The following is a 16,363-nucleotide window of genomic DNA, read 5'->3' on the forward strand; positions in this document are numbered from 1 at the left end:
AGCGGTGTCCTCAAAGAGATAGCAAAAAAAAGCAGCATTTAGATTCAGGATGCAGGCATGTGCTCTGATAAATATTCATTGATTTATTAAAACGTAGCTGGGAGCAGTTTGGAGTGGTGACCTTGAGAGGAGCGGGATCTGCAGCTTTTACTCAGGTAATGGAGGTAACAGACGTAGAGGTGTGGTGTGGGTGGATGGGCCGGGGGATGGAAGAGGGCAGTGATGCTGCGAGGCAGAGAGAGAGCGAGAGAATGAGCTCGAGCGAGAGAAGAAGAGGTGGTGGAGAGGGAAAAGTGCAGCAAGGGGCCGCGTTTGAGGCACTCTTGACTCTTCTCCTCATGGGCATGCAGATTTAAATGGAGGTCTAGCTCCTGGTGCTAGACATTAACGGCCCTATCCGCAGCGAGCTAAACTAAATGTTTTCGCCTCGTGCGCCTCAGAGAGATAGGAGGATTTGGAGGATAGGCAGAGGAAGGAGGCAGGGAGGAAGGGGAGGCATGCAGGTAAGATAGTTTCCTGGAGGGATTTGGATAATGATGTTGGTGATTAGGATGTTTGCTATTATGTTGGCAATGTTTCTGTGAACACCCACCAAAATATATATCTATAAAAATAAATAAACCACGATACAAGGCAGCACACTGCCGCACAGCAAGCGATGATTAAGTCTGGATTCTCAAGGCATGAATAATGTGAATTTGTAAAGTTTCAACAATGAAACAATGCGTCATAAATGAAGCTAAACATTAAAGAATATAAACAGCTATGGCACAAATGCATGCATAATTAATGCTCACAGAGCACAGAAGGTGCAAATAAACTCATGCGCCCAGAAACACACACACCCACACAGATACACCGAACGACATCCAACATCTCATGCAAACGCTGTGTCCAAAATGCACAATGTCAAATAGCCTGACGCAAGCCTACCCTTTTCTAAAGGCAAGCCTTGCTCAATCATTGCTCATTTACTCCTGTTTTAGAGTCGTTTAAAAACATCTTCCAGTTCAATACTGATTATTTAAAAGTCAGCTTTCTATAGACGAGACAGTTACTTGGAGTATCCCCACTGTTTTCACAGCCGGTGTTGTGTCAGAAGGAGCACTCTGTCTGATGAGACATGCTAAGTGAGGTGCACATTACTTACTCAGGTGAGGGTTGATGGGAGCTGTGGAAGAGAAAGGCCAGGGATAATCGTTAGTACAGAAAATCTTAGCAGCCTGTCATTACATGAAACACTTATTAAGAGAAAATGTGCATGGAGGCACACGCCGACGTAAAAGAGCTCAACCTGTTGCACTGTCAGACACTGTGTGGCTGCCTTGTGAGCTCTGCTATTCAGCAAGTAGCAGAGTATTACACAGGCATATATTAACCTTTTGTGAGCAACAAGGAACATACTATGTAAAGATATAGCAGAGAAATAAGAGCTTCAGTAAAAGTGGGACTCGTCTGTCTGTCTGTGCATCCTCTGCTTTGCAGTGAGACAGAAATACAGTGAAACAGACAGCAGTGGCTTACTAAACATATCTGACCCATTCGTCATACAGTGCTAGCATGGTCTAACAGCCGTGGCAAGACAGGTTTCTTTTTGGCGTGTGCGACCGCAGAAACAGAACGCTGTTTGCAAAGTATCTGTGCTTCATCTCTGTAAAGCACTTTTGCCTTCTCAGTGTAAAAACACGAAGGAAACAGACGGCACCAATCAACTCCCGCACTCAGAACAATGATTATTGAGCAGACACAAAGAAAGATGTCTGGGATTTGAAGTGGAAAAGGTGACAGCATTCATTCGCAGTCTGTTATCTAATGTAAAAGAGTGAGGGATTAGGAGGACCAGCCTGACCACATTAATAAGCTTATAGCGCAACTGCTTATCATTACTGCCATTTACCGGCTTTGCTGATGTTCTTGTCCAAGGTGACTTCCATTTAGAACACTAAGCCTATTTTATCCTTCCATTTAGGAGCCAATAAATCACAAAAATGAGTAATAATCACAAGTGTGTCTGCTAATCAGTTTCCTGCAACTTATATCCTGTCTTTTCAAACCCATCATTACGAAAACTTTGAGATCAAACGCTAACGGAAATACACCGAGGACTTCTTTTGCATTCTGTCCACCTAACCACAGTTCAATGCTTCCCTCATTGATAATTTAAGAGGCTACCGCCGCAGCAAACACATAAAGGTCAAGGGTATCACACAGAGTTGCAGCGAGCCAGTTAGTCGGCACTTCACTTTTTGCAGAGTAAATACCATTTAACCTGTCAAGAAGATTCATGGGCATTTTCATGATCGATTGCTGACCGGCTGAATAGATGCGATACATCAGCTTTACTACAAAACTATGTTGCTGGGTGATTTATGAAACCTTGCTGTTCATGGAGGGAATTGATTTTAATCCAACCAATTAAAGTGAGTAATAACAAATCATTCCTACAAAGGAAAACATGTAGTGAGAGTGGCGAAGTACAGTGGCGCTGATGAAACTGCTGTTTTTAAAAGCTCAAATTACAAAAAAAGGAGGGATTTCTGTTTATTGTTGTGTAACTCGTGGAAATGTATGTTTGCTCGGGGATAAAAGGGGAGATAGACAAAGACACATACCATGAAGCAACTAAAATTGCATTTTCAGCGTACACCTTCCCCTGAAAACGCTTTAAGAATCTTTTATGTGACTGTGAAAATACTCGCCGCCCGACAGTCACTGCTTCCCACTGAATCTACAGTGGACTGCACAGAGCAGCACAGACTGCAGAGGGGGAGGAAATCATCCCGGCTGTTGCAGAGAAAATGTTTTAAATGACAACTTACAGCCTCGGGCCTGCGAAACGGATGCTGAGGTTTCCGACAAAACTCTATTCTTTCAGGCCCCCTCCTGCTCGCCGGCTCTCTCCATCTCAATGTCCCATTTCCTGTAACTCTCACTCCCTCCCTCCCAAATCCCTCTTTCTCCTGATACTGTGGTTATGAAAATGTATTTCGTTGTCTGCATTTTTTTTTTACCTGCAGCTTCCCCTGACTGACTCACTACGCCTTAATCCAAAAGAGTGTGTCTGCTCAAGCAGTGTCTCCATCCACACTGAGGAAATCAAGCTGTGCACAGAGCAGGCCCAGAGGCTACTTTTACGACTGTTGTGCATGCAAACACTCTCTCCAGATCACACTTGCATAAAACAGATAATTTAACTTCCAGTATAGATGACTATATTGGATATGGGAAAACAAACAAGCATTAAAATAAACTGCGACAGAGCTCAGCTGTTGACTCGAGTGTTTTAAATGAAGCACTTTTTTTTAAAGAAACGTTACCGCCTTTTCTCTAACTGTGTCTGAACTCCTGAAAACAAGTAGCAGACCTCAATTGCCCTTCTTCAAATGCGCTATGCTGTTAAAGCAGAGATGTGCAAAACCCTCGAGCACACTGCAAGGGCTTTAAAAAAAATCCCAGATTTCCTTCTTAATGCTGCAGCACCCTGCTTTTCCCCCGTAGCTAAAAAGCCTCAAATAATGATTGAGGATGAAATGCAATTTTGATAGTTGTCAAGATAAAAACTCCCAGTGATCACACAGTGGAGTGAAGAGCGGATTTTTCTTTTCTTTTTTTTCTTTTAAACTTCTGTTATTAGAGCACATATTAGGTGCATGTCTGCCTGACTCCTGGTTTATACTTTTCCAGCTGAGAGGACAAAACAAGCTGCATGCTTGATGCATGAATACCTTCCATCCAAATTGCCTAATTTTGATTGAAACACAAAGTGAGCTCATTGACCGCCAAAGGACATTGGTCCATGGAGGCTGTTCCGGATACAATCACTGACTTCATCTTGGCAGGATTCCCTGCCCACTGGCCTGCGGCTACATTACAAAGCAGCAGACAATTCCAAGGCTGCAGCCAAGTGTCCTCATAGACAACAGTGGCATGCCTGTTTCTATTCTTTTTTTTTTACTGACCTCATATAATCCACACACTCCCACATTCCCATCAATCATATTTAGGGGGTATGGGTGCGTGCCATGATGTTCTGAGAAGGCCCTGTGATGGCTCCACAGCTGCCCAACCATCAGCTGGAATAATGACAGTGTGGGTAAATGTAGTTCAGCAATCTTTCCCTCGTGTCTCCGTGACCAAAATAACAAGAGCGACATCACACCATTGTGTCCTTTTTTACAAAAGCCTTGTTCTGAGGATGCACTGCTCTGCACAAGTCCTGCAGTAACACACACGGACACACCCGAGCCAAGCCGAGCCCCGTGCAAGGCTGTTCTTTCATTAGTGCGCATATACATATATGCACTGATGGATTGGCATTCACTTTAATCTAAAGAACTGAAGTATAAATGACAGAACAAAAAAGACAAAAGGATATCATGTGTCATGTCATGTCACACCATGTTACAGCAGCAATCAAAACAGTTAAAATCATAAATATGCTGGTCATAACTCTTCCACCAAAAACAAGAGTGGATTTCAAAGGAATGTCAAACGGAGGGGGCATCCAGCTGAGCATAGGGAATCCATGAGTCACATGAGAGCAGTTGTAGGACGGTACACAAAAACTACTCTGGAGCAGCCTCGCACACTTGGTGAGCATAGATTAGCATGAAGAATGGAAACAGCGGGAATCAGCTAGCTCTGTCTGAATCTTTCAGGAGGTAAAGAATCCCAAACACCAGCACCTCTAAAGCTCAATAATTAATATGTCATATATCATTTAATTCTTAACAACTAAAAAAGAAAGAAAAAAAGAGTGAAAGCATCTATAGCTCAGAGATCTTTAAGGCTTTTGTGCAGTTGCCAGGCTAAAAAGAAACTCTGGGGAGTCACTGCTACAAGGCTAGCTGTTTCAGTCTTTGTTCTAATCCAAGCTCACTGACTGCTGGCTTATATTTAATGAACAGATATGAAAGCTGTATTGATCTTGAATAAATGTATTCCTTTAAGTGAAAGTACTTTATAAAGCAGAACTACTGAGCATGTACAAAATACTGTACATGAATAAAAGACAGCAGCTACTATAGAGCTATAGCTGTAGCCAAGGACTGCGCTGTAACAAGTTCTGTATCTTATTGGTCATGAACATGATTACATGATCAAAAAATATCCGCAACAGCAAGATGTTTTAAGGAGGATAGTACCAACCCTTAGAAGCTATGTGCTGAAAGCTTTGGGTAGCTTTAAAAAAATATATAGATAAAATATAATCTGAATTCTCAGGTTAAAGCATGCTTCACGGCAAGACAAAGAGACAGAAGCTTGGACAGCTATAACACTGAATCACCACTGGTCAAACAGAAACACCCCATTTACAGCAAGAAACTGAATTTAATATAAGATTTAGGGAGTTTTGCCTTAAGGAGAGGTGTTGTATATGTCACTGCAAGGTGCATAAAAATGGAATATTAAGAAACAGCAGCAGTGTTTTACTGTGACACTGTGAGGGTTGACAGGAGGCTTAAACATTAAATCCTGTGTATTGGAGGAAACCAGAGAGGAAGAGAGACATAGTGGGAGGGGAGCGTTATGAGGAACACCAAACAGATGCTGAGTTTGTCACTGCAGCAAAATTTAAAAGAGCATCTTCAGAGCTTGGTGACATAGCCATTCTTCATCTTGCAACTGGGGACACTGTAACCGCTTTTGTGTTTTCGTGCCAAGTCACAGAAAAGCTGCTACCATCGACTTTATGTGGTTCAGAATGATTGCTCGGCCTTTTGGGCAATGATGGAAAAAAAACTTCCTCTAATGGAGGACTTATGTTGCAATTTAACACAGGGCAGAAATGTTTAAGCTAACAGCTAACAAACAGACAAAGCTGTGTTTATTTCTGTAGGTTTTCTTCATTTTTTGCAATTTCTTTCATTTTAGGGTCACAAGGAGGAAGAGACTATCCCACTGTGCAAAGCAAACACATGAAATACGCTTATCGGTTGCTGTTCAACTTCCCATTTATGCAAATACTCAAATAAATGAATAAATTAATGCAATTACCAAAGTGTCTGCTGAGTCTATGCACAAATTTAGACTGGAAGAGCAAGGGCTAAAGGTTTATTCAATCCAGCAGCCTCCTTACGGAGAAGCAACATTTCTTGCCACAAATTAATCCAATTAAAATTAATAAAAATGCAAAAGTAATTATATTGATTAATTTGGGTTAGTAAACCTTTTTTGTGCTTGGACCCTTTGGGAGCTTCCCAAACAGTCAAATCTTGGACATGTCTTTGAATCAGGACAATAGCAACTGCAGGACTGCCATTAAAAATGCTACTTTAGACTTATATACCAAAGATGGGAAAGGACATAGTGATTACACAGCGATAAATAGAAGAACTTTTATAACTTTTTTTTCAATTCACTGTAAATTTCCAAACCCATAAAGCCTTTGTGCTACAGCCCATACACAGATGCCCCACAGGTCCGTGTTCCCCAGTGAGAATGAAACGGAAGTGATAATGGAGATGGTCCTGGGCTGTATTTCACACATCAGTCTCAGAGCAGAGTGGATACGGTTCAGCCCTACATTAGCCTGCTACCGTGGCGCTATGCTGTGTGTGGGAGAACAGAGCAGCCCTAGAGTGATAATTAGTCCAGTCTCTCGCTGGGCAGGCGATTTGCACGTCAGCATTGGCTCTCCTCTTTCTATCTGTTTTCTCCTTCTTCTTTTTTTTTTATTACTTTGTTCCCGTGTATCTCCCTTTTCTCCCCAGTCCCAACTCCATCACTCCTTCTGCGCCACTCTCTGCCTTAATTAGCCTTAATTCCCCTCACTTCGCTTCGACTGGATTCATTTGGATTCAACTCCACTGAATTCAATTCAAGGTTGACCGGGGGAGCCGCGCAGTATCACAAACTACTACAAAAATAACAGCGGAGAAAGTTTATCTGCCTCTCTCATTTCTCTCCTCTTTCCCAATTCTCTTTGCAGAAGCCATGATGAGCTGCAGTGAAACTGAATTATTCACAACTGCAGCAGCACCACTCCGGAAGAACTTGGCAGTCAGTGATAGACAGAAAACAGTCAGTCACTTAGTTTCTGAAGACGTACATCTCAAGTACCTGTGCATCTGTTCACTGGTACTGCTAGGCTAACTGCGGATACTACTGTAGTCTTTGTATTGTTTTTGCCAGCATGCCATCCCACAAGCTGGAGAATCTATCTCTGTTTGCAACCTGCTATTTCATTCTGTAAAGAAATACAGTGTGTTTTGATGTATTCTCAGTGGTCGCAGTACACAAAATCCTTGTGATGTCCTTCTGGCTGCTATTTTTGGCTGCTGTACTTTTATCAGAGAGACTCTTCTGATTCAACCTCAGTTTAACCTCATTTGTTATTATTGCTTTATCTCCTTAAATCCAAGGCTACTGTCTGAGATGCCCACCTGAGAACTGCAAATATACCGTCGCAAGGCTTTAAGGTCAGAATGAACAACCTTGAGCTCTATGGATGAGACATACTTATGAGAATTTTGAAATACGAAGTCTATTTTGAGTCCTTTTCAGTCTGGAGATAGCAACGAGTGACGATTTTGTTTCATCCGAATCAGAAATGTAAATAGGAGATTTAAAAAAACAGCAATAGGCAACGGGTCGGCGATCCAGATGTTACTGCTCCTGTTTTAAAAATTCTCGACTGCAATTCTCAACTACATTTTGATGCACCAGAAATAAATCCTAGATGCATTTTAGTGGCGGCAGTAAAAGGTGTCCATTTCAGTCAGCGTGACATTCTTGGAAACCTTTGAAAAAAATTCTGCCAGTTTTTATAACAAATTCAACCTGGACTCAGAACAAGGGGCCCCAGGGAGGACGAGGTCAGTATGACTAGATGTATTTATTTATTTAGTTACAATTTTTCAACCTTTTTCCTCTCTCTCTCTCTCTCCTGTAGCTTTTGCTTTTTCCCTCGCTCACCCCTCTCTTCAGGTAACTTCATGCTTTCTCTGGAGCAACGTTAGCACTGCGGCGATCTGCAATTACCGGCCGCACCGATCTGCTCTGTGCTTGTTGTTACAAACTGCCTCCACTTCCTTTGGAACCCGGCACGCTCTGGGCAGACGGCGTCCCTCCCTGCGACTGGTTTTGTTGTGTGTTTCCCTGTTGCACATTAAATCATTACCAGTGCTGTCGAGCTCTTCCAAAAAAAGGTAATTATTGGGGTTTTCTCTATAATATCTGAGTATTTGTAAAGCACTTTGTGGCTTGTTTTTGAAAATTGCTACATAATTATTATTATTATTACTTTTATTACTGTAGTCCAGATCCAAAGTCTATATGAAATAAATCAAATAAAATTGTTTGTGTTGTATCTGGCCCCTGAGTCTGGGCAAATGTACAGTAAGATTGTTATGCTTTTCATGTCAGGCATGGTGAGGGCAAGAACCTTTCAAAATATTTACAATGTGAAATTGAAGAGCCATTTATTATATGAAAAACATTCCGGGGGACTAATCGGATCCTCCGACAAAGACAAAAGACAGAAAATTGCATTGTTTTGGGAGGGGGGAACTGAGCGAAGGCAGCAAAGCATGACTCATCTCTGACCAGCTCTGTTTGGTCTTGTTACCCAGGCTACATGCTTGAGTCATCTGAAGCTTCAATGTCATGATGATCTCTCAAGCACAGACACAACAAGTCAGCCTTTGCCCCGGTACAGGGGAGAGCTGACTCAAGCAATGAAGGTCACTAAGAAGGGATTAGTCAGTTGATCAGCATCCATTTGGCTCAAACGAGAAAAGAAGCAAAGCCGGCTGAATTCGAGCTGTCTACAGATGACTGAATGTGTTACATGCAATTCAAATTACTTCAATCAGTTCACTTTTTTCACTCGCCCTTTCCTCGTACGTCTCATGCAAAATAACTCATCATCGGATCTCTGTAATGACTGCTGATGCTACGGCGAACTTTTGACATCATCGTTAGTGATGAACGTACGCCGTAAGCACAAACTTCAGCGGGACTTAAAATCTCTTGTCTCCTATAACTTGTTTTTATCTGTTTGCTGGCTGTGATAACACTGAAACAATAGAAAAAGTACGGAGCGCTTACCACTGTAGGTGACGATACGGATGGCGGAGTCCCCCTCTCCGAAACGCGTGATGGGCGTGAGGCGCACCTCGTAAGACTCGGGCTTTATCAGCTCAGTCAGGTTATGCGTCATGAGCTCTCCTTTGTTGATTGTTCCATCCACTGGGATCTCCTGCTCCCACCAGCGCTGGAGCCCCATCTGTGTCGGAAGAAGAACCACACGAGGTTTGGGATATTAGACATTTGCTAGTTCTGTTTATAACTAACAGATTTTCAAATAGCAAAGTGTTCCTGCTGCTGTCGAGGATTGGTATGTTCCCCTTCACCCTTTGTTCTATTTTTCCACCTTTCTGCTCCACAGCTGAGCAATCAGCATCAATATGATGCAGTATATGGTGTACTTGACAGACTCCTCTTTCTTTTGTTGTTACCTCCCACAGCCAAGCAGTTGGACCAGCCTTGGGTTTCTTTTCCCCGTATTTTCCTTGTTTGTTTCATTTCTTCTGACTGTTAGCCCATTTTACAGACCTTACCTTTTGCTTTCATGCACCATTTGCTTCATCTAAAGTCCTCCCATGCATGAATGCTAGTCTGTAAATAAAGATCATTTGGTTTCTCGTGTCTGTGAACTGTTCACACTTTTCAAAGAGCTGTTCTCAATACTGTACCAATAACAGATCACAGGGTCTCTCATGTGATCTCATGTGATGCATCTTCACTATCAGCTATATATAGGTTCTGTATGCAGATTTACCAAATAAGGAGAGTATGTGCCATGCAAAGAAAACACATTCTCCCATTTTCCTCCAAGTGTGACCACAGCTATGTAGTCCTTTAACACGACTGTATAATGTTCCATTTCATCTGCCAATTAAGTCCGCCTATAGGCATCTGTATGATTCACCAATGCCAAGCTGCACAACAAAAACAAATTTCCTTTGTAAGCTGATGACGGTTAGATGCTCATTAACCATATTTACTTTCGAAGCAGCTCCCAGGGTCGGAACTAAAAGACTGCTATTAGGAAGCAGCAGACACATGTTTCTATTAGCAGCAGAAACATTATTCTAGGTTTTATGGGCATTTTGTAAGTACAGTTGTGCTCTGACTGTCTGCCTGATTCCTTTAAAGAATTTCTATCATGATGTTCTGCAATTTTTTTTTTGCCATCTCTTTATAAAGGGACCTTGAATTGGCACGATTTTTCTATCTCCTCTTTCAATAATGTGCAGCAAACAGGCAAACTCCTGGCTGACTTAGTTCAGGTATCACACAAACTTTAATTCCTTTTATGCTTTCTGATATAATACAACCCCTCTGAAACACAAAGCAAAACAGGGTTTTGCTGCTAGATTTGCTGGTGAGGGGCGAGTGAAGGAGGGTACATTTTATCCTTGATTATCAGATTAACAGGGAAAGCTGCACAAAGACAAGTGATCGCGTCTGCATCACAATTAGTGACCGTACCATACAGAAAGAAGTGCACCATTAGCGGAGGGAGACAGAGATCGAGTGAATGAAGGTGTGACAGCATTGAGTCAGTGTGCATGTGAGGGAACAATACCAATTAAGTAATTACTTAGAGGCTGGATGATCCGCAATTATGGCGTGCAAGTTTTCATCACCATTAGTTTGCAGGTAAATAGAGTGCTTTGTCTCTCTGCGGTAATTGCAGATAGCGCTCTAGCCCTTACCTATGCTTTGAAAATGTTTAGCTTTCCCCTTAAGCACAAAAGGCATGACGGTTAATTGCCATAAATTACACAGTGTCGGCCTGTATGTGTCTCGTCCTATGTGTGTTTCAATCCTCTAAAATAAATGATAATATGGTGAGGATATTTGCTATTGTGATATATCACAATAGGCATACTGTGATATAGTATGCCTCATCTGTACTGGATTACATCTCCAAAACCAGTGACAAATACCTGTGACATGTGCAATGACAATAAAGTTGAATTCTATTCTATTCTATATCATAATGATGTGAGAAACTGATCAATTAGAAACTGACTACTTAAGTTACTGCTGCTAAAAGGGTGCTTGCAAGTTATGGAATCATCGTGTGAATGAGTGTGAAAATGCTCTTTTTCACGTAACTTTATGTAAACCTGTATTGTGTACTACATGCATTATGTTGCTATAGTGATTTGCATATGTCCACTGGTGATGAAGTACATTACTAAATAGGCTTTTATGTTTGGCCCTGAACTGCAGCCAAGTTCTGATAAAGATATTCTATCCATCTATCTATCCATCCATCTCATTTTTTATCATTTCTTTAGAAAACTATAAAGAAACAATTATTTAAAAGTAATTTTTAATGACTTTTTGGAAATAGTTCAGATGTTTATTATGTTCAAAAGCTGTGGCTAAAACATGAATATGAGACTTGATGTTCATCCAGTTTGCTCAAAAATTTATACATTTAAATATAAATATTAAAAATAGTATTTTTAATACCAGATTTAAGCAGTGAGCACCAAAAATGAAATATTTCATGTACCTTATCTCACTGCTGTTCACAAATTCTGATTGCCCATGGCATTATTTGCTTATGTTCAGGTGGCTGTATAATACTGAATAAAATTAAATATACACATGTCTGAGCTAAAAAAAAACCCAAACCACCGGACTCTGTGTGTGTGTGTGTGTGTGTGTGTGTGTGTGTGTGTGTGTGTGCTTGCGTGGCTTTTAATACTGGTCTTGGCTAGAGCTGCTTTAAAAAGGTCACCCCCCCCCCCCTTATTAAAAACCAACAGTGCTTAAATATGCAAATCAAATCAAACTCTAAATGCTGGAAAAAAACCAGAAAAACATTCAACTTTTCAGACACTTTGACACATGCACATACTTACAGGCTTATGGATTCAGCCCCATTGTTTTGATTCCCATTAATGTTCACTGAATCCACACATTTGCACTCAATTAAGGCTTCTGTTTACATCCCATTAGCTTTCAATCTCCACATTTTCCCCGCAGAGGTAGAGAGCTGTATTGATTTAATTTCATTTCACTGTGGCTGCGGTTCAGGAGGGGATTTATAGGAACTTTAAAAAAATAAAATAAAAATAAAGCAGAGCTGATCAAAGCGATACCAATAGACCTGAAGACAAACTCCAGAATAACCAACTGCTGGCATAACGTTAGACAAGCTGATCTACTGCAGATTACTTGCATGTAGTTAGTATGACTTCTATTGATCTGCTTGCACAACCTGACTTGTCAGATCAATCGAAATAGATGTAAAAAAAAAAAAAGGAGGAGTAGAGGCAGAAAAGGGAAAAAAGGGAGCCGCAAGATGGCAATATATGAGCTGAAAAAAAAAGTTATCTTAGGATTGGAAACAGGCAATCAAGGTTCTGGACAGACTAGAAGGGCTTGAAGCAAGCTGCAAGAGTATCAAAACAAGGCAGATATAACACTTTTCCACTGGTTCCTTGACAGGTGCAGCGATTTGTGTTTTGTGATTCTGACCAGTGCATGCCTTTCAGCTTGAGAGTCATTTCCATTTCCCTCCCCTTCAGTCAGACCGTCTCTCATGAGGGCACTGGGCGACAAGACGAAGCAGTCCATTACAGAGGCATAAGGTCTACCAGTTCTCAAGTATTAATTCAAAACTGAGAGAAAATGATAATGATTCTCAAGGAATGGCAGGGGGGCTGCTGCTGGTTCTATAAATAGAATGAAGCGGTGTAGTCCATGTGCCGATGCTTTCTTTACTGCACCATTTTTTCCTTTTTTCAAAAGGTATCTTTCTTTTTTTTTTTCCAATTTAGAAAAAGAGCCACTCCTCCTCCTCACTTCTTCTTTTTCATTTCCTCTTTGCATGCTGCCTCTGCCTCTTCTGGATTTCAACTTTTCTTCACCATAAGGCAATAAAAAAAATGTTATTATCATCCTAAATCACTAGTAAAGGCAAAGACCATAGATAGTACACTATATAGCAAATGCCACAGAAAAAAAGTCAGAATTTTCCCTTCAGCAAAGATTCTCTGACTCTGATTCTCATCTAAGACAACTGAAGATTGGCCGTTTTACCTCGGAGGAAGCAGATAATGGTCCCCCAGTGTGGCCTTTGGAGATATCAAGGCAAGAAGGTGGAAAGAAATTAATTTGCCCAAACACAGATCTTCTTCTAATACAGACTTGGGTGGTGATGCTCTGTCAATTGTTCTTTTTAAATAAAGAAATGCACATTAGATTGAAATGCTAATGTGATTTTAAAATTACATTTGGTCCGTTCTAGCACAGATGCAGACATTACAATCTTTACAAATGTGCACAGGACCAGCTGAAAATAGGAAAAGCAAATGTATATTCCTGGCAAGTTTTCAGACTAATCCCTGGCAAGTACACGGGCTCGGCAAGCACGACATAATTTATTACCAAACAGACCAACTGAGATAGTTGACAGAAAAATCACTGCGCTACACAAACATAACGGGTCTGAAATGTGTTCTCAAGCGTCAATTCCTTGAGGGTGTAGAGTGAGACAAACACTAAATTATATTATTCATTACAAACACAACTGTCAGGGTGTGCTCCCTAATTCGGAGCAGAAATTAGACGGATTTCACTGAAGCATGCGCCACATTTCTTCATCTTAAAAAAAATATTTTTTTGTTTGTTTTTAACATGGTTGCAGATGCACCTCCAAGCTGCAAAGGCAACGTGAAATTCTGCGGCAAGTTCAACATTTCAAAATGTTTCTAAGTGTGGTGCTGCACCTGCTGCTCTAAATTACAAAAAGAGAAAAAAGCAAGATCAAATGTGCATCGCCATGGGGGGTGGAGGGGGGTGGTGGCAAGATAGAGAAAGAAGAGCAGAGAGTGGAAGGTGCTCATTGATTGCCAAAACAGAAAATGTAACCATGCCATCCATCAGTGCTGCCTGCCTGTCATGTGTGGAGTTTACTCGAGAGGCAGGAAAAAAGAATACAAAAAAAGCAAAAAATAGGAGCTATGCTCGCTACTTCTAGCTGTGGGGACCCCTTTCACTCTTCTGATGGAAAGCAAAAACAGAAGCAATTCATGGAAACCACAGACCATGTTGAGCTGACTGCCCCTGACAGGTTCTCAGTGATTCCTGCTCGGCGCACGAAGGCTCATTCACGTCCTGAAAAACTGCACAATAAGACAGATATGAGGTTTGGCTCTGTCAATCGGGTACAACACGCAAGTGCGAGCACGCTGTGCAAAAGCTTCCATCGCGTGTTTAATTTGGCAATAAGAAAGGCTTTTACATGCCTGTCGCGTGGGATGACTCTAATTTATGTATGAAGGGTTGGAAAGAGGCTGACCAATACCCGTGACAAGTTACTGTACCAGATGCCAACATTTCATGACTTTAAAACTCATGTCGTGACTCTACTGGCTGTGATAGTAGCTCACAGAGAATAGAAGACTGAACAATAGGAATGCAAATGAGCAGGCACCTCATAGCAGTCCTACCTGTCTGATGCCTAGTCTGTAGGCAACAATACGGTCCACAGCATTTGGGTTCATCTGGGTCCACTGTAGCTTGAAGCCATAGACCCTTGGCCTGTTCTGCCACAGAGGGTTGTAGGTATCATAGTAGAACTCCGGGGGGTAGGCTTTCCCTAGAGAGAGATATAATTAAAAATAATGACCATATTTATCACAAAACAGACGTAGTCATAGCGAGACATCAACCTTTGGGAATCAAGGGTGCGTTTAATCACATGTAACTATCACAATAAATAAGTTTCCCTAACTTTGTCATCTTAAGTAAGCTGTACTTTGTTTTTCTAAGGAATCAAGTTTGCATTTTTTTTTTCAGTTCTGGGAACTAATTCAATTTTTAAGTGTATAAAATTCTTATTTCTGTGACAACTGTCACCTCCTCGTCTTGTAAACGGACAATTTTTCCAGTCTAGACTTAATAAACAGGTCAAATCATTCAAAAAAAAAAAAAAAAAAAAAACGAACAACGTGCTAATTTCTAACTAAACAGACGGTTCATTTCAGTAATGACCAGCATTCTACAAAGAGCAGCTCAAATTAGCAGGTCAGAAATGAGCAGACCTGATGAGGGCGTGTGAGGAACTGAGCAACGTACTAACAAAACTAGTGCAGTGTAAGTGCAGCTTTTATGCATATGTTTCTGTCTGGAAACAGCAGGGCAATTGAAATCAACAAGAGGCAGCAGAGGAAGAATTAATATGTATTTGATGCTCATTTTTGCCCTACTAATTTGAGCTGCTCTTGGTAGATTGCGTCTGTAATTACTGAGATGAGCTGGCTGCTTCGCAGTCTATAAATGAATGCATTGTTAACAGATCACCTGCACAACTTTCCACTGTCTTTGGAATACCTCTGCTTATTTTTCCTGTTTAGCAAATCTGGCCCTTGGACTTCCTTTAAGCCAAAAGCCATTGACGTAGGACAACAAAGTTGTGCAGTGGCAGTTATCTTATGTATATCATACAGTAGTGTTGTTGATATCTATCTATCTATCTATCTATCTATCTATCTATCTATCTATATATATACATATATATATATATATATATATATATATATGTTTCAAATCATGTATATTACGCCATAACATGTCTGCCCCACGTTGTGGCAAATTCTACATCCTCCATATCACAACGCTCCAAAAACCAAAATAATTTCATACTCCTGGATTGAGTAATTCTCACCAGCCTTTTCTTCTAATAACATAGTTAACTTTGTGAGAATTAATTTTATGCCCACATGTGGCACAAACTAAATGAATCTATCAACTTTTCAGCTTTCCGGTCACAGTAGGAAAGCTGATTTCTGACAGCTCGAGAAGGAACTGGCAGAATACGGCATTTTAATCAAGATCCAGAAACAAGCTTACAGGATGACCTTCCAGGCAAAGAATAGTAATTCACCTCAATGACACGTTGTTGTGTTTGTCCCTCTGCTTCTTGGGCTTGTTTATTGAGGGATGACAATACCCAAGGCAGATGATTTTTAATAACCATGGAAAAGACAGCAGAGCTGCCATTGTTAGCTCAAACAAAAGCGGCGCTGGGATTTGATGAACCTGTGTGAAGATTTAGCAAGCAGTTTATGAATGTCAGGCAATTGGATAAACCTGTCAAGTTAGTTTATGTCACTGACGAATTATAATAGCATTATTTGCTCCCGAGTCCTTCCCTGTGGCCTCCTTAGTGTGACAGACCCTTGAACCACTTGGTTTCCTTTGATTTTGAAAATGATGATTATACTCTTGGGAGGATACAAAGCAAAGGGAGTTGTGCGTGTGTGTATGTGGGGGGTCCCTTCATCCAGTAAGATACTGGTTCTTCAGAGAGAATCAGTAGAAACTCGAC

At 41.0% G+C, this 16,363-nt stretch overlaps 1 protein-coding gene across 6 annotated transcripts in view; it reads right to left on the reverse strand.

Moving 5' to 3' along the window:
- The window catches only part of LOC100694667 (MAM domain-containing glycosylphosphatidylinositol anchor protein 2), a 190,972-nt gene that overhangs the window by 23,207 nt on the left and 151,402 nt on the right, over nt 1-16,363 (reverse strand). For all 6 annotated transcript variants that reach the window (XM_005449707.4, XM_025899033.1, XM_025899032.1 and 3 more), the window contains 3 exons: nt 14,484-14,632; nt 9,052-9,229; nt 1,151-1,171 (listed from right to left, as the gene is read on the reverse strand). In XM_005449707.4, coding sequence (XP_005449764.1) covers nt 1,151-1,171; nt 9,052-9,229; nt 14,484-14,632 — 348 coding nt within the window. The remainder of the gene's footprint in view (nt 1-1,150; nt 1,172-9,051; nt 9,230-14,483; nt 14,633-16,363) is intronic.

This window comes from Oreochromis niloticus, linkage group LG15 (genome assembly GCF_001858045.2).
Source record: "Oreochromis niloticus isolate F11D_XX linkage group LG15, O_niloticus_UMD_NMBU, whole genome shotgun sequence".
NCBI lineage: Eukaryota > Metazoa > Chordata > Actinopteri > Cichliformes > Cichlidae > Oreochromis > Oreochromis niloticus.